The 18,130-nt window shown below is 42.1% G+C and overlaps 1 protein-coding gene across 1 annotated transcript in view; it reads right to left on the minus strand.

Annotated features, from left to right (window-relative positions):
- LOC102235272 (HHIP-like protein 1) overlaps window positions 1-17,676 on the minus strand; it is a 28,250-nt gene extending 10,574 nt beyond the window's left edge. The window contains exons 1-3 of the mRNA XM_023352685.1: window positions 17,637-17,676; window positions 16,049-16,053; window positions 10,883-10,890 (exon numbers count right to left, since the gene is read on the minus strand). Of these exons, the coding sequence (XP_023208453.1) occupies window positions 10,883-10,890; window positions 16,049-16,053; window positions 17,637-17,676 (53 nt within the window). The remainder of the gene's footprint in view (window positions 1-10,882; window positions 10,891-16,048; window positions 16,054-17,636) is intronic.
- Between the last annotated feature and the right edge of the window lie 454 nt (window positions 17,677-18,130).

Below are 18,130 nucleotides of genomic sequence, written 5' to 3' on the forward strand. Positions count from 1 at the left end.
CACTTATTTCTATAAAGGTATCTCTCTCTTGTGTACTGAATAAATCTGCAGCCAGTGGCAAACATAACAGTAGCACAGATGGAATAATCATCTTTGTCAGCATGAAGCGATTAGGCAGTTCTGACAGTAAAGTTTCTTGCTCAGGTCCATTTGCTTTACCATCTTTTTCAGGTTTAGTTTATCCTGGATCTTGATTGGACCCATTTGTCCTGTTAAGGGTCTTGAGTTGTTGCTAGATGTAAAAAGGTGCTTTACTAAGACACTGAAGTAAACTGAGGTGAAACTTGTACAGAGGCGACGCCTATATTTTAAGCTAGTTTTATACAATATTGACCTGAAGACTTTTTGATCTGCTTTTTGATTACTCTCACATTTGCACCATTTGCTGTTTGGAGGCATCTACTGAAAAAATAGTCACCTTCGCCTGTAAGAGGCTTGCTTTCTGTTGGAATTACCTAGAGCACGTCTTCTGAGTGAGACTTACTGGAGCTGTAATTAAGTTTAACTGCTTCCTCATCTACTTTTTAATTTCCTTTAAACTGTTGGTACTGCTTTCCAGTCTTGTGCGAAATTCTGTTCCCCTGCACAGCTCCCCCTGTGTCGGGAGCGCGCATTGCAGTCAGAGAGGCGGATCTGACCATTTTCTCTGCGCTTCTGATTGATTTCTCAGTAAAACAACTCATATAATCATGTCAAGGATGTAACTTTCAGTTTAATTGGCAGCTAACAAAATCATAAAATAAATAAATAAACGATGTCTTCTTACACCGTTGTGTGTTATTTTTAATGGCCAAGAGAATCTGTCTTTTTCCCGTCTTTTCACTCAAGACTGACAAAAAAATTCACCAAACAAACAGGTTTCCAACACATTGTTTGCTTATAATTTTTCATTGCTGATATAAGAAAATGGAAACTGGCAGATAGCAGGGCACAAAAATTAAGACTTCTTGAAAAGATGAGAGTGTAGACTTTCTGGTAAATCCTGTTCCAATGTAAAATATGACAAATGACTGGATTAAGGAAATTTATAGTATATACAACATGCTATCACACATAACAATCTTTGAGAATTTGGAAACAGGTGCTATTTATTTCCCAAAGTTATGGGGGGAGGAGAGGAGAGAATGGATATTTCAGCTGCCTGAAATAATCTGTTCCCCCTCCATAAAATAGCAAGAAATTAATTTACCAGCAAGTCTTTAACTGTGTTTATTCCTCTCATCATCAACAACAAATGATGTGATTTTGGTAACATTTGCTTCTTATTTGCTAAGGTTGGGGTTAGATGAATTTAACTGTGATATTCAAAAAGCACAATACAATTGGAAACTTAATCCCTCCTTGAACTTAGACAGCTCCTTCTGCAAATTCGTTTCCAAAAAGATCTCAGATTTTTTGGCTTACAATGATAATGGGACTTTCTCTGATTCTACTCTTTGGGAATTTTTCAAGGTTGTAATAAGAGGTGATATTATATCGTATCAATCCAATGTTGAGTCAGACGTAATCGTCTGGCTGAAATTGAGAAGCAATTAATCATCTTGGAAGACATATTTTGTAGCTCCAATTCTGACCACATATTCTCTTCTATTGTGAATTTAAAGTGTGAATATAACTGCATTTTGGGTGAGTGGGTTATGGATGACATTCAGAGGTACTTTGAACTGGGGGACAAGGCAGATAAAATACTATCTAGGTAGCTGAAGGATATGCAGGCCGAGCGAGCCATTAATAAGATAATTTCTCCAACAGGTCAGCTTTTGACAGATCATAAGCTAATAAATAAAACTTTCTTTAAATACTACAGTAAACTTTATGCCTCCAATACAACTGCATCTGCAGAAGATATTATGCGCTTTATTAAACCATTGGACATTCCAACTCTTACGGATGCCGCCAGGCTGAAACTAAATGGTGACAAGAGGAGATAAATTCAGCCATCCACTCTTTTCCTAGTGGAAAGGCATGTGGCCCTGACGGCACAGAATCACAGAAACGAGACACACCCGGGAATGATCAAGGGGAGACAAGATGGCACGGAGACTCAGAGACACAGAAACTCAAAATAAATACACAGAAAAACACAGATCATGACAGTTTCACAAGGCCCATATCGATACGCTGTCGTCCCTTATACTGCGTATGGTCAAGTCTTGCACTGAGGTTTGGCATTTTACTGAATCCTTATATGATGCCAATATTTGTCTTTTACTTAAAACGGACAGAGATTCTACTAATGTGGCATCATATCGCCCCTTAAGCCTGCTTAACTCTGATCAGAAAATTATTGTTAAGGTTTTAGCCAATCGATTGTCTTCCCACATCAGTGCTCTGGTACATCCAGATCAATCTGGATTCATTCCAGAAAGATTCTCTTTCTCCAACACAAGACAGTTACTTAGCATCATGTACTCTTCTGCTCTTACCAATTCAGCAATAATATCTTTGGATGCCTAGCAGACATTTGATCAGGTGGAGTGGGGATACATGTTCGCTGTTCTCGAAAGATTTGGCTTTGGCACAGGTTTTCTGTCTAATAAAAATGCTTTACGCTCATCTCAGTTATCACATGTGGATCATCAGAGCAGGTCATTGGTTTATATGCGGATGATGTAGTCCTGACACTACTTGATGCTAAGGTCTCTCTTCCTCTGCTCCTTGACTTACTGCAGAGTTTTGGGCAGTTCTCTGCATTCACAATCAGCTGTACTAAATCTGCCTTTGTGCCCCTCTCTGATGGACTTGACTCTGGTTTCTTAAATGGTTTACCATTTAAAATCGCCCATGACTATTTTGTGTATCTCAGTATCAATATTTCTGTAAACTCTAAGCTACTTTTCCAATTAAATTATTTAGATTTACTCTCTAAGCTCAATAAATGGATTGACAACTGGCGGTTACTTCCACTCTCATTACTTGGTCGTATTAATATTATCAAAATGGTTGTACTTCCTAAGTTTATTTATCTCTTTCAAAATATCCCAATTTTTATTCCTTCCTCTTTTTTAAAACCATTGGATTCAATTATTATGCCATGCATTTGGGCATAAACCTTCCCGAATCTCTAAGGCACATTTTGCAGAAGGCTCGAGGGGAAGGTGGCTTTGGTCTTCCAGTCTTTTGGCATTATTACTGGGCCTGCACTGCAAGGGCTTGGACATTCTGGACGTCGAACACCGCTGGGGCGGGGATCCCTTTAGCCTCTTTTCCTGGCTGGCCTCAGATTGAATCCCATAACTTGTTGCTACAAACTTCTGCTTCTCTGCCTTCAATGTTATTTTCTAAACCTGATATTGGCTGGTGTTTTCCTCTCAAGAAGCTCGCCGTTGACTTCATATTTCCTATGTAGCTAAATTGGCCCGAAGTAACCACTGATTGTTAGCGTAGCTAATGTTTTCATCCTGTTTTCTATGAAACTGAAACTGTTAAGGACTGAATGTGTTGCCCTTTGTATGGGAAACGTTTGAGGGTTTTATGGTGTTGAATCCTCATACATATCCACCTTATTCCGATCCCCCATGAGGCTTTGTGTGATTCATGGGCGCGACTTCCGCCGCAAACCGGAGCCGCCATTTGTTTACATGTTAGCAAGTTGCTAACTGGCTTTTGTCAGAGCTTTTATGCTATAAAATATGTAGGAACTCCAGCTATCACAGCTTACATGTGGCAATATTGTTTTACCGCAACCTACAGCTAATGCGGGGAGGGATGGCGACTTGAAGAAATGGACGCAAATAACCTGAACTAGCATAGTTAGCTACTTCACTGACTCAGTTGCTTCACAGGTGCAGGTTTTCTTCCCTTGGCTTTTTATCCACACATTGAAATGATCACATAAAGCATTTTGGGTTCTAAAAGAATTTTAGCCAAATTCTTTTTGTTTCCTTATCTGTCGGTAGGCGATAAAAACTGTTGCTTTTGTTTTAGGAGCCGTTCAAGACACACCTGTTGCTGCCACTAATTAAACTCGGTCTGATTATTAGAGAACAGCCAGAAACAGCAACAGTTATCGAGCTCCACAAGGGCATCTTACAACACTTTCCAGTGGCAAGTTGCTCTCTATAACAGGTTAGGATAGTCAATAGCTGTTTCTTACATGAGGTTTTGGTCGAGATAAAGTCAAAGTGGGACAAAGTTTTGTCTTACATGAGCCGTCATCTTACATGGGTCAGTGCACCGATTGCAGTTTTCTCACAGATTACCAATCTTTAAAAAGTTTGACCTGCCGATTTCAATTTAGCCAGTGACATTTTTTTGATTGAAATGTCGTTAAATATAGGAAGAAAGTCTCTGAGTTGGTAACAGTGGGGTCACTATTGATAACCACCAGCTTGCAGACCTGACCTGGTGGGCCGGTCCGTCAGTCAGACCTCTCACTGCAGAGCAGAAGAGGACAGTGGCTGATTTTTAGACCTTTGCTGAAGTAGAAAAGATCAGAGGATGAGATCGGCTTTATGTAAATATCCACCGATCACCGATCTCCCAAAATTAAGGAAATCGGCGCAAAATTGACTCGATTTTGTGCTGGTAGTGAAAATATTGTAGAGGTAGTAAAATGGGTAGTAAATGTCACTCTGGGATTTCTGTATAAACGCTGAGAATTTTACTAAATCTCATTGAACAGCTAGATCAGCTCATCAGGAAGGCCGGCTCTGTGCTGGGCCAGGTGGAGACGGGAGGACTCCGACTAAAACAGCTTCATGGATGAACAACCTCCCCCCGCCTCCCTCACACACACACACACACACACACACACCCTCCATGCATGCAGCTGCTGCTGAACTGCAGAGCTGCATCCTAAATGCACAGAGGAGCGTTATCACAGATCCTTCCTCCCAGCAGCTGTTAGACACCAGAGTCTTCATTGCTCTCTGTCTGTTTTTCTGGTTTTATTTGAACATTTTGTACATTTTAAGAAAAGAAGGATGTTTCTTTTCCTCTGTTCTGTGCTGTTCACTGACTCTCTTGTTCCTGTTTTTGAGTGAAGGTGATTTTATTTTTGAAAAAACAACTATATTTTTACACTTTAATGTCTTGTGTGTTTTTTCTTTTTAAAAGGAAATATTGCTAAACATTATTAAATGAGCTGGACCTGAATCTGTACCACATGTTTGGACCTGCTGATTCATGCAGCCATGATGATGAGGCGGTGGGCTCAACAGGGTTTTAATGGAGCAGCTGAACTTACAGCTCTTGGAAGGAACTGCAGCTGAAGTTCTTGTTGCCAAGCTGGAAGAGGAAGCTGTCAGTGACAAAAGGCAACAGGAACGTCATCTTCAGAGAGAACCACAGCCTGATGAATGCCGGGTCGCTGTAGTCGTCCACCCTCAGACTGTCCAGGATCCCAGTTTGTTCCAAAACATCAAATCCAGACAGATTGGTGCCCTATTATCAAAAATATATATATCGACTTTAGACACATTTTTAATAAAGTTATTAGTGTGAATTCACCAAATTACTGAGTTGTGGAAAGATTAATTACCAAGTCTGAAAAGACTTTAATAGACGAGTCAACAATCCGTCGGATGTTTTGTTCCACTTTCACGAACGAGTCTTCAGACTGGCTTCCATTTTCCTTCCTTTTACAAGAAAGTTCTCCCACCAGTGAGTCCACAGCTGCAAATATCTGCAAATACAAAAAGACAGCAGCATGGAAAGAGTTCCTGCTGAACACTAGAGGGAGTCAGTTCTCAACAGGCAGTGAGGAGGACGCCTACGCTGCGGCTGGAATCCAGCAGCGCCGCTCCTGGGCATGATTCCTGGGAAGTGGAGCTTCAGGAACAAAACAGCAAAGAGTCAGGTCAGTAAAATAAAGCCGAGCCCTGAATGAGGACAGCAGAGGGAAACTGACCTGTTTCCAGGGGTCAGGAAACCTGAAGCAGGAAAAATGGTAAAACAACATTAAGGTCATTTTTTTGCTCTATTTGGTGCTAAAACAGTTTAATTTGCAGAGAATTGTGTTCATACCTTGGGTTGTGTTGTCCTGTAAATACAATTATCATACAAAATATTAATACAGAACATTTCCACACACAGCTTTTATTTTGAAAAAAAAAACAGAGGCAAAACTTACGATTGCAGAGGCCAAAGATGAGACAAAAACTGCAGGAAGTACAAACATATTAATTTGTATGAACATTAAAAATATTCAGTGTTTTTGGGCTTTGCTCACCGATCCCAAACGCTGACAGAAGCAGAAGTTGTGGGGAAGTTATTGGCCCACCCATTGTGGGTTAACGAAGCTCCACTTGTCCTTGTTCACCTTTTTCACTTCACTGACATTTAAAACTGAGGTGAAAATCTGAAGCAATAAAAGCATTTATTTTTTATTCATTAACATTTATTAACATGTTTTACCTCCAGAAACAATCAGAGCTTCTATCAAAGTAATTCGCTTGTGAAGCCACAAATATTCATTCATTTCTGCTGCCAGAATTATAGGAACAATATGATCAAATCTAAACATGGATGAAAATCTCTAGATACAAAATCATCACTGCAACATATTTTTTGCACAGCAGACAATTTTTTATCCATGTTTAAAAGAGCGATGTAAAGTTGGAGGAAGCAGAAGTGCTGCAGTCGGAGCTCACCTGCGTCTCTCGGCTCTGCTGGAGGAAAGTGTGTCTCCAACCTGAACGCAGCGCTTTGGGCTTTACTGGGAGGAGAAATACCAGTTAACATCAACGCAACACCAGTAAGCCCAGCATGTTCTGTTGGATTCCTTTGGCATGAAATCATTTCAGAGCCTGTCAATCAGAGTCAGCACACCAAACAAACCCTGAACTTATTCCACTGCTGGACCGACAGACTGGGAGAACTGGGACCGACAGACTGGGAGAACTGGGACCGAAAGACTGGGAGAACTGGGACCAACAGACTGGGAGAACTGGGACCGACAGACTGAGAGAACTGGGACCGACAGACTGGGAGAACTGGGACCGACAGACTGGGAGAACTGGGACCGACAGACTGGGAGAACTGGGACCGACAGACTGGGAGAACTGGGACCGACAGACTGGGACACATAGGGCCAGAGAAAACTCAGCTATTCCATGTTTTAGTTTTAGTTGTTTAAATTCACTTTTCTCTTATTTACTGTAAACGTCCAGATTTCCCTTCCAGGTCCAGGACAAAGTTGGACATTAAACTTTCCCAAGTTCAGTTTCCTCTTTATTGTTACTAATAAAATTAAGCATTTAATGAAGTAAAACAGAAAGTAGCATCATTTGTGCCTCATTATGTTGACTAATTTTGGCACACTTGGAAAAAACAAGAATTGGCAACAATTTGCTAACAACTGGAAGCCAAATATGGACCAAACAAAGTTTTAAAGTTAAATCCACATTAAGCAAATGCAGGCCTGCATAAGTTTAAACTCAATGAAAGTTTTAAAAAGCAGGAAGAAAATGGAGCCTTCTGTTACATTACACATTCATATTTCAGCTCTTTATTAATAATTGTTTGGAAGCTTGAACCAGTGCTGCCCAGTTTCATCCCTTTTTCTCTCTAAAAGCCAAAAATTATCCAAAAGTTTCAAATCAGGAAAGTCAGTTTATCTGAATTCAATTTTTAAACCACATTTATTTTTAAAGCTGTGATCAAATTAATTTATTTCCATAATAAAAATGAAGCAGAATAATAACTCTGACTGTTCATTGGTTCTGGATCACAGCAGGACGTTATGCATTAAAACAGCTTCATCATTTCACCCGCACCATGGTTAACATCAACCCCGGCCTTTGACTAGACCACTGGCAGGATGTTTTCCCACATCTGGACTGACATCTTGACTCTCAGCAGAACCTCGTCCGTCCTTAAAATGTCACAGGCTGTGAGGAGTCACACACAACACGATGCATTCAGGGGAAATTGGACTCTTCATTCACCAGACGGAGGACAGAAAGGTCAAAAAGGAATAAAGCTGGAAACCTCAGGACTCTCAGGTTGGACATGTTTTACAATTGCATAATTATCTAAGTGAGCGCCTGCAGGACATCATCCCAGACGGACCAATCAATCGTTTGGATATTTCATAAACATCTTGTTCTGGAACGTTCTGGATCTAAGAATAACCTGTTCAGTAACTGACGACCTTTTTCTCATTCCTGAACGTAACTCCGCCTCCGAGCTGCGGCTTGAAGACATTTCTCCTCCGGGTCTCATTTCCACAGGATTCTGCTGAGAGCCAAAGTTTCACACAAGCATCACTTCCAGCTGGAATCCACCTCTAGAGAGAAAATCCCCAAACAGCCAAGAAGGTCCTGAGGGACAGCGATCAGATCTGAACGTTGTCTCCAAATGTTTCAGCTCTGGGCCTCCAGAAACCTGCTGACATCTGGTTGTTTTATAAAAAGTCAAAACTGTATTGAAAAAGAAAGACATAATTCAGCCGCACCTGTTTGGCACCTGAACACTTCAGACACACCCAGACATTGAAACCCAGCAGAAACATTTCTGCTTCTATCTGATACTTTATGCTGAATCTCTGAATTATGTACATTTGGTCTGTTAGAGGAAACATCTGAATCCAGCAAACAGGAAAAGATGAAAGAAGAGCTACATGAAATTCATGTTTTTCTGCAGGATTTTAATTTCTTAAACTGTATCATTTTGATCAGATTTTGAAGAAAATACCAGGACTTCTTCTCAGCTCGGTCCAGTTTCAGAGGGTTGATTGTGAACTGTTGCACGTTGCATGCCATTAGACAGGAGTCATACATACATCATGAGAAATAAAATCCACAGAATCAACTGAAGAGTTCTTCAAAACTTTACAAAATGTTCGCCATGCCCAGTTCAAAGAAAACGCCGGCCGTACCAGGAATCACTCCGTTCCCCACAGGTCGGTTTCTGTTGGAAAGATGCCTATTAATGTCTCAATTATTCAAAGCTGCCAGCAATAAAGTCTCTTTGACTGAGACTTTATTTTCACACTTTTTAAAATGTATTACTTGTTATGGAGTTTGTTGTATTTTTTAGGCCCATTTCTTTACTTCCTGATGATGAGAGCCAACATGGATGTTCCTAATTCAGTCCAGTCGACCCGGTTCCACTGGACCCAGAACTCCCATCATCTGCTCCACCTCCAGCTGCTGTGGTTCTTTGACCCAAACCAACCTGTTCCCCTCCTGGCCTGTGGGGGCGCTGCACCAAGAACCACTGAAGGAAACGACACAAAAACCTCTGAAGACGCTGAGAGCAACTTCCTTCTTCACCAGATGGAAACAAGATGGAGGCGTCAGATTTTTCTCTTTAGTCTTTGGCTGAAGACCAGGAGCCATTTCTGATGCTAACGCTAGGCTAACATGTTAGCTTTGGTTGTATTTACCCAGAATGCCCTGCGCTGTAGTCCACTTCCTGCTTTTGGAGCGGTCTCCAGTCCGCTTGGCGTTCACATTCAAACCAAACCAGAGTTCACTTCAACCGAACCCAGACCGGGGTCTGGAGGACCAGAGGTCAGAGGTCGGTTAGTGTTGACACCTCACCAACTGAACCGGACTTTGACTAGACAAATGGACTGGAGTTGGATTGAAGTGGATTAATTAAATATATTTTAGTAATGAATCCTAAAATACATCAGCAAGAATAAAATTAGATCAGATTTCATCCTTTGACAAAACTGATGTTTAAAAGTTAAAGATAAATCATATTTAGGTTGTGCTGAATAATTTATGATAATGAAGTTCAGTGAGATCTGATGGAGTTTTTACCAACAAACACCAAAATCTTTATTTGTCTTCACTTCAGCTGTTGGACGTGAGGAACGGTTCTGGTCCAACATGGAGCAGAATCAGAACCGTCACAGACACCATGAGGCCTGAACACGGATTCTGTTCATAAGCTCAAATCTCCTTCTTCACATTTAATGTCAGAAAACTTTTTAAGAAGCTACAGCTGCTGGGAAGCTTTGAAAATTCACCTGCAGCGCAGCAGCGGGGTTTAAAGCGTGGCGAGGCGCCGACGGCGTCAGGAAGACAAACTCCAGCCGCAGGACGGTTTGAATACCGAAGGAATCAGAACATGAGGACGTTTCAGAGCAACAATGCTTCCCTTGATGCCACTGAACAGCTGGTATTCTGGTCCAAAGTAAATATAGAAGCATATTCAGATATGAAGGGAGGAGCCCCAGAAGTTCCCATGCTCTGAAACATTCCTGTGTTTTTCCTCCATCAAACTTTCCCCTCCAACATCAGAATATCATCAGATCTTTAAAACAACCAGAAGAGACTCAGTGGTTCCAATCGTCAATAGATCATAATTAATAACAGCCAACCAGCAACCAGTCTTGGTGTGACTGTTAAAACCTGTAAAGTTCAAGGTGTCAGTCAAACATCAGACACACCTGAGCAGGTGTGTCTCTGAGCCACAAGAACAAAAACCAAACCCAGATCCTGGTAGTTAAAGTCAACAGTTTCAGTTTGTCTCTGGTTTTGACCCTCGGGTTGATCTGGCTGTCGCCATGGCAACACGTTCCACATAAGCAGGTCGCTATGCTTCTTCCTCCTCATCATCAGTCGACTTTGTCCTTCTCTTTCCCACATCCTGCTTCCCTCCAGCCTGGATCGCTGACCTCTGACCTCTCTTCAGATTGGTCGCCTCCAGAAACGTCAAACGGTCCAGAACTCAGCGGCTCGTTCCTGAAACTCGCTCACTACCTCACATCAGCCACTGATCACAATCTGTGAGGTCACTTCCTGCCAGCTGGATGGCTGAAACATGTAAACGGCTAATCTGTAATAATCTGCTGAGCGTTTGGTCCAGCTGCAGGTTTCCTGGGATTATTGGCTCCAATCCGAGGGGAAGACCATCAGCATGATGCTGCCATGACCACCAGCAGGAAAACTGACGATGGATTGAAGAGAAGGATTATAGTGATGACCAGAGCAGCTTCCAAAGGAAATGAAGGTCAAGTCCAAGGTCAAAGTGCATCGACGTCGGACTGAGCCGACTGGGTCACCTTCTGGGAAACATTAGTTTGGACCGAAGCAGAACTTTCTGCTCACTGACTTTACCAAGAGAAAACCACGGCAGAGGCTGAGTTATGCTGCGGGCCGCTTCAGGTCCGAGTCGATCAAATCTCCGATAAAAATCACCTGATCGCCTCTACAGGTTGAGCAACTAAAAACTTTATTTATCAAGCATTTAACATCCAACATGGCAGAATAAAAACTAACATGAAGCTGAAGGTCGAATGTTTTAGACTCAGTTTGTTTTCCATAATAATTCTGTTGAACCACCAAAACAAACGTCTGAATTTCATCTATTTTTATGTATTTTTACTTATTTCAGTGACTTTTGTGGGTTTTATGGTCTATTCTGATCTTCATCCTCTGTCTCAGAGCTGATGATGATGATGGTGGTTAATCTGTTTTGTTTACATATGAATCAACCAGAATGCAATCTAATAATAATAATAATAATAATAATAATAATAATAATAATAATAGCAGCAGGTGTTTGCAGGAACTCGCGGTCAGTCTGAGGACGGATTCATGTCCTGGATTGTCTCTCTGCTCTGTTTGCAGAATGAATCTTTCGTTCCCCGTCTGAATGATTCCTGAATTAAACCAGATTCAGATTCAAACTGAGGATTTTTCTACGTTTCTGAACCGTTTTCAGTCTGAAGTCTGGATGAAGTTAGAATGAGTCCAGTGGTGCTGCTGGACCCACAGCCAATAGAGTCGCTGCTCATTAAAACCTTCAGTTTTCCCGTTGCCCAACCCGTTGCCCAACCCGTTGCCCAACCCGCCTCCCAGAGCAACGCCTTGTTTCTCAGTGAGTTCAGCTGCGACTCAAAATTTATTTCTTTCTTTGACATTAAATCATTTTTGTGTTTTTCTTTTTGAAGATCTTCAGGTGAATTTAGTTGCAAATTGTTTTCTTGAATGTTTATTGAACTAAAACTGGTCAGTTATTGTCTTAAACTGTGAAATTTGATGTTTTGTTTATTAAATCATTAAATCAAACCTTAAACCCGTGGGAAAGCTTTGATGTGAATCTGAGCAGAAACGCAATAATGTGGTTTCAAACATTCGCCGATCAGAAGGAGAGAGAATCCGGCTCCGCTGCATTCCCTCATTCTGGTTTTTCTTCTTGGATTTCAAATGTCATTCAACTCGTTGGTTTTATTCGAGACGCCCATCCTTGTCACGCCTTGAAACTTCTGCCAGATCGACGTTCTTAAGGGTTTCCATAGCAGCCTGGTAGATTAACGCAGCTCTTACTGGAAGCTTTGGCTCAGCCAGCAGGAAACCAGGATCATTTCACTTAAATCTGAGTTTTCTGTCTGTTTCTGGCAGGAAAAGATCATTTCTTACATTGTTATCATGTTTATGCAGAACAGATTCTGTTTCCTGGCCTGAAAAATGTTCTTTAAAAACGAACTCGAACTGGATTTACTGTAAATGATCAGATTAGGATGCAGATTAACAACCAAACCTTCTGAACTTGGTGATTCTGGGAAAACAAAACGACTCAAACTTTCTGAAGCCAAAGAAGCTTCAGACACGTTACCATGACGATTCACCATGTCACTCAGATACAGATTCATACTTTCTCATCATAAACTCATAAAATCATGTTGCACTGCGTGTTTTCTGTGCATTTATTTTGTTATGTGTAAATGAATAATCTTGCAGAGATAATAAAGTTGATTAATTCATTTAGTGAATCCGACCTGGAAATGTTTGAGCTTCTCCTGCTGGGATTCTTGTTTCTATTCTCTTTCTTTTTCCTGAATATTTAAGAATTTTAAGCTTTTTGTCACAAAACGGCATTAAAAACTTGTCATGCGTTTCGTTTTTGAAGGTTTTATTGGCTCTAGTGGCTTTAATTTGATAGTGAATTGACAGGAAAGACGGTGATGAGAAAAAGGGACGATGTGGCAAAGGTCACCAGGCCGGGAATCAATCAATCAATCAATCAAATTTTATTTGTATAGCACATTTCAGCAGCAAGACATTTCAAAGTGCTTTACATCATAAACACAGAAACACAATGCAACATAGAATCAATCATTAAGTCAAGTTCCATCAATAAATTTGTAATTGATTACATTTCAAATACAATCCTAAACAGGTGGGTTTTTAGTCGAGATTTAAAAGAAGTCAGTGTTTCAGCTGTTTTACAGTTTTCTGGAAGTTTGTTCCAAATTTGTGGTGCATAGATGCTGAAAGCTGCTTCTCCTCGTTTGGTTCTGGTTCTGGGGATGCAGAGCAGAACCAGAACCAGAACCTGAGAGGTCTGGAAGGTTGATACAACAACAGCAGATCTTTAATGTATTGTGGTGCTAAGCCGTTCAGTGATTTATAAACTAACAACAGGATTTTAAAGTCTATTCTTTGAGCTACAGGGAGCCAGTGGAGGGACTTTAAAACTGGTGTTATGTGCTCTATCTTCCTGGTTTTAGTCAGAACGCCAGCAGCAGCATCTGGATCAGCTGCAGCTGTTTGATTGATTTGTTGGACAGACCTGTGAAGACGCTGTTGCAATAATCAATACGACTGAAGATGAACGCATGGATGAGTTTCTCTAGATCTGGCTGAGACATCAGTCCTTTAATCCTGGAAATGTTCTTCAGGTGATAGAAGGCCGACTTTGTAACTGTCTTTATGTGGCTCTGGAGGTTCAGGTCAGAGTCCATCACTACTCCCAGGTTTTAGCCTGATCGCTGGTTTTCAGTTGTAATAACTGAAGCTGTGCATTGACTCTAGATCTATAACTCTAGATCTATAGCTCTAGATCTATAACTCTAGATCTATAACTAGATCTATGACTCTAGATCTATAACTCTAGATCGTTCCTCTTTAGGTCCAAAAATAATAACTTCAGTTTTGTTTCTGTTCAGCTGGAGAAAGTTTTGGCACATCCACACATTTATCTGTTCTAAGCATCTGTTCAGTGATTGGATGGGGTCAAAGGTCACCTGGTGACATCGTAATGTAGAGCTGTGTGTCATCTGCATAGTTATGGTAGCTAATATTATTTCCTGTTATAACCTGAGCTAGTGGGAGCATATAAATATTGAATAAAAGGGGTCCTAGGATTGAACCTTGGGGTACCACACATGTGACCTTTGACCTCTTTGATGAAAAGTTTCCAATTGAAACAAAGAAATCCCTGTTCTTTATGTAGGATTCAAACCAGTTAAGCACTGGACCGGAGAGTCCGACCCAACTCTCCAGTCGATTCAGTAATATGTCATGGTCAACACTGAGGTCCAACAGAACCAGCACTGTGGTTCTGCCACAGTCCGTATTTATATGGATGTCATTGAACACTTTGACTAGGCCAGTCTCTGTGCTGTGGTAACCATGGAAACCAGACTGGAAGGAGTCAAAGCGGTTGGTTATAGTTAGGAAGCTAGTTAATTGTTTACACAGCTTTTTCAACAACTTTGCTGATGAATGGGAGGTCAGAGGTCAGAGGTCGGCCTGTAATTCTGCAGTAGTGATTTGTCCAGATTGTTCTTTTTTATAAGTGGTTTGATTACTGCTGTTTTCAGAGCCTGGGGGAAAACGCCTGATGAGAGCGATGAGTTACTATCTGGATCAGATCAGCAGCAATAACAGGCAGGACTTTCTTAAAGAAATGTTCTAGAGTTATAGATCTAGGACATCCAGACAGCAGGAACTGGAGCTTATTGACTTATAATTTCCTGTAGGGTTTTATAATTAAGTAGTTGGAATTGGGTCATTTTTCCTGTATTTGTTTTGTTTGGGCTCAGCATTGGTACTGACTTTATAGTGGATGTTCAGATTAATCCTCTGATTTTATTAATTTTCTCTGAAAAGAAGCTGGAAAACTGGTTGCAGGCGGCAAAACATTGGAATTCAGGCGGTAACGTCACAGGAGGGTTTGTGATTCTGTCAACTGTTGCAAATAAAGCTGGAGCATTGTTAATGTTTTTGTTTATGACATCTGCAAAGAAAGCCTCTCTTGCATGTTTTAGTGTTAAATGATAGTTACGTAGACTTTCTTTATAGATGTCTGCTTCAAAAACGGCTTTAAAAACTGAAAGTAACCAAAATCTGGAAGCAAACAGAAGGGAATCAAAACAATGTTTCTGGTTTTTATCTGAGCATCATCTGGGATTATGACTCAGATGAAAGTGCAAACAAACAAACAAAGCTTTGAGCAAAGAGATCAGCAGTGACTCGTTTCTGGATCGGCTTCATTCCTAAAAGCTGGAAATGTTCCAACAACAAGCAGAGCTGAAGCTTCTGCAGCAGAACCGGCCGAACCCAAACTCAGCAGGTGACTCGTTTCCTCAGCAGGCGACTCGTTTCCTCAGCGGACGACTCGTTTCCTCAGCGGGCGACTTGTTTCCTCGTTTCCTCAGCAGACGACTCGTTTCCTCAGCGGACGACTCGTTTCCTCAGCGGATGACTTGTTTCCTCAGCAGGCGACTCGTTTCCTCAGCGGGCAACTTGTTTCCTCGTTTCCTCAGCGGGCAACTTGTTTCCTCGTTTCCTCAGCGGGCGACTTGTTTCCTCGTTTCCTCAGCGGGCGACTTGTTTCCTCAGCAGACGACTCGTTTCCTCAGCGGACGACTCGTTTCCTCAGCGGATGACTTGTTTCCTCAGCAGGCGACTCGTTTCCTCAGCGGGCGACTTGTTTCCTCGTTTCCTCAGCGGGCGACTTGTTTCCTCAGCAGACGACTCGTTTCCTCAGCGGACGACTCATTTCCTCAGCGGATGACTTGTTTCCTCAGCAGGCGACTCGTTTCCTCAGCGGGCGACTTGTTTCCTCAGCAGACGACTCGTTTCCTCAGCGGATGACTCGTTTCCTCAGCAGGCGACTCGTTTCCTCAGCAGGCGACTTGATCCACACCACCAGGATCTACAGCACGGACATTGGGATGTCATTCGGACTAGAGAAGTGTGGTCGGCTGATCACAAAGAGGGGGAAGGTCATCCGCACAGAAGGGTTCTCACTCCCAGAAGGAACAATAGCAGACATAGAGGACAGTTACAAGTACCTAGGTATACCACAAGCAAATGGCAACCTCGATGAGGTCACAAGGAAAGGAGCCACAGCTAAATACCTCCAACAAATAAGGCAAGTCCTGAGAAGCCAGCTCAATGGCAAGAACAAAATCCGTGCAATAAACAGCTATGCCCTGCCAGTAATCAGATACCCTGCTGGAATAATTAGCTGGCCAAAGGAGGAGATAAAAGCCACTGATATTAAGACTAGAAAACTACTAACAATGCATGGAGGGTTCCATCCCAAATCCAGCACCCTGAGACTGTACACGAGCCGCAAGGAAGGAGGCAGAGGACTAGTGAGTGTGAGAACCACAGTCCAGGACGAAACAACTAAGATCCATAAATACATCAAGGACAAAGCCTCAACAGACAATGTGCTCAGTGAATATCTCAGACAACAGGGAACGGAGGTTGAGGTGCCAGAGATACCATCATGGCAGGACAAGCCCCTACATGGGATGTACCACCAGCAAATAACCCAAGTGGCTGATATCAGTAAATCCTACCAATGGCTGGAAAAAGCTGGACTCAAGGACAGCACAGAGGCCCTCATCCTGGCCGCCCAGGAACAGGCCCTAAACACCAGAGCAATAGAGGCCCAGATATACCACACCAGACAAGACCCAAGGTGTAGGTTGTGCAAGGAGGCCCCTGAGACAGTCCAGCACATAACAGCAGGGTGCAAGATACTGGCAGGGAAAGCGTACATGGAACGACATAACCAAGTTGCAGGCATAGTGTACAGAAACATCTGTGCAGAATATGGACTGGAAACCCCGAGATCAAAGTGGGAAACACCCCCAAAGGTGGCGGAGAACGCCAGAGCTAAGATCCTGTGGGACTTCCAGATCCAGACAGACAAAATGGTAATGGCGAACCAACCAGACATTGTCGTAGTGGATAAACAACAGAGGAAAGCCGTTGTGGTAGATGTAGCGATACCAAGCGACTGCAACATCAGGAAAAAGGAGCACGAGAAACTAGAGAAATACCAGGGCCTCAGGGAGGAACTGGAGAGGGCCTGGAAGGTGAAGACCACAGTGGTGCCTGTGGTCATCGGGGCCCTCGGGGCAGTCACCCCCAAACTGGACCAATGGCTACAACAGATCCCAGGAACAACATCAGACATCTCAGTCCAGAAATGTGCAGTCCTTGGCACAGCCAAGATACTGCGCAGAACCCTCAAGCTCCCAGGCCTCTGGTAGAGGACCCGAGCTCAGAGGATAAGAACCACCCGCGGTGGGTGAGAAGGGAATTTTTTTTTTTTATATATAATTTACTGCAGTAATTTACTTCCGTACCCGTATACTGTTGTCCCCCACAGCAGTAGCGCCTCTCTGCCGCTCCGGCCGGCTACATCCTGAAACTACCAAACCAAGTAAGACTTATTGTAAAAACCTGCACATTGCTGCCTGTAGGCGTGCTAAGCTAAGCTAAGCTAGCAGCTGACGGCCTCCGAGAACAGCAGCAGACTTTTGCTCAGGATGCTGGAGAACATGGAGAATCAGAAAAACAGCTGCTGCATTTCTCCTTCTGGATAAAGCGTAGAGTAGAACACTTTTAATTATAGAAATAAATTAAAATAATCAAACAGCAAAATGTAAGCAGAACTGAGCGCAGTTATAAACGGGTTCCAAGCCCGACCCAGCAAATCCGCCCCGCTCCTTCCTGCCTCCTTTGGCATCTTTAACTTACTCCTGAATTAACGTCTTTATATGATCATGATGGAGTCATAAACGACTTCCTGTCCAAACTCAGAGGTGAAGTTATTTCCCAAGAGCGACACCCTGTGGACAGGAAGGGAACAGCACTCATTTATTTATTTCATAAAGCCGACGATGCTTTTTAATAAATAAATATTTAATAAGTAAATATTCCAGACTTAACCAGAGAGGTTTTCATGGAGGGAGGAACATCTGTTAAGCATAATTTGTAAATAAGTCACGTAACATGCAAATAATGCTTAACATATAAGTGTTAAAACGTCACAACATCCTCCGGTGAGTAAGATTTAATAACTTTCTATTTAAAATAGAAGGTTATTAAATAGAATGTATATTAAATAGAAGGTTATTAAATAGAATGTATATTAAATAGAAGGTTATTAAATAGCTCGGATGTCTTTTCCTGAACATTTC

Source organism: Xiphophorus maculatus, chromosome 19 (assembly GCF_002775205.1).
Source record: "Xiphophorus maculatus strain JP 163 A chromosome 19, X_maculatus-5.0-male, whole genome shotgun sequence".
NCBI classification, from domain to species: Eukaryota; Metazoa; Chordata; class Actinopteri; order Cyprinodontiformes; family Poeciliidae; genus Xiphophorus; species Xiphophorus maculatus.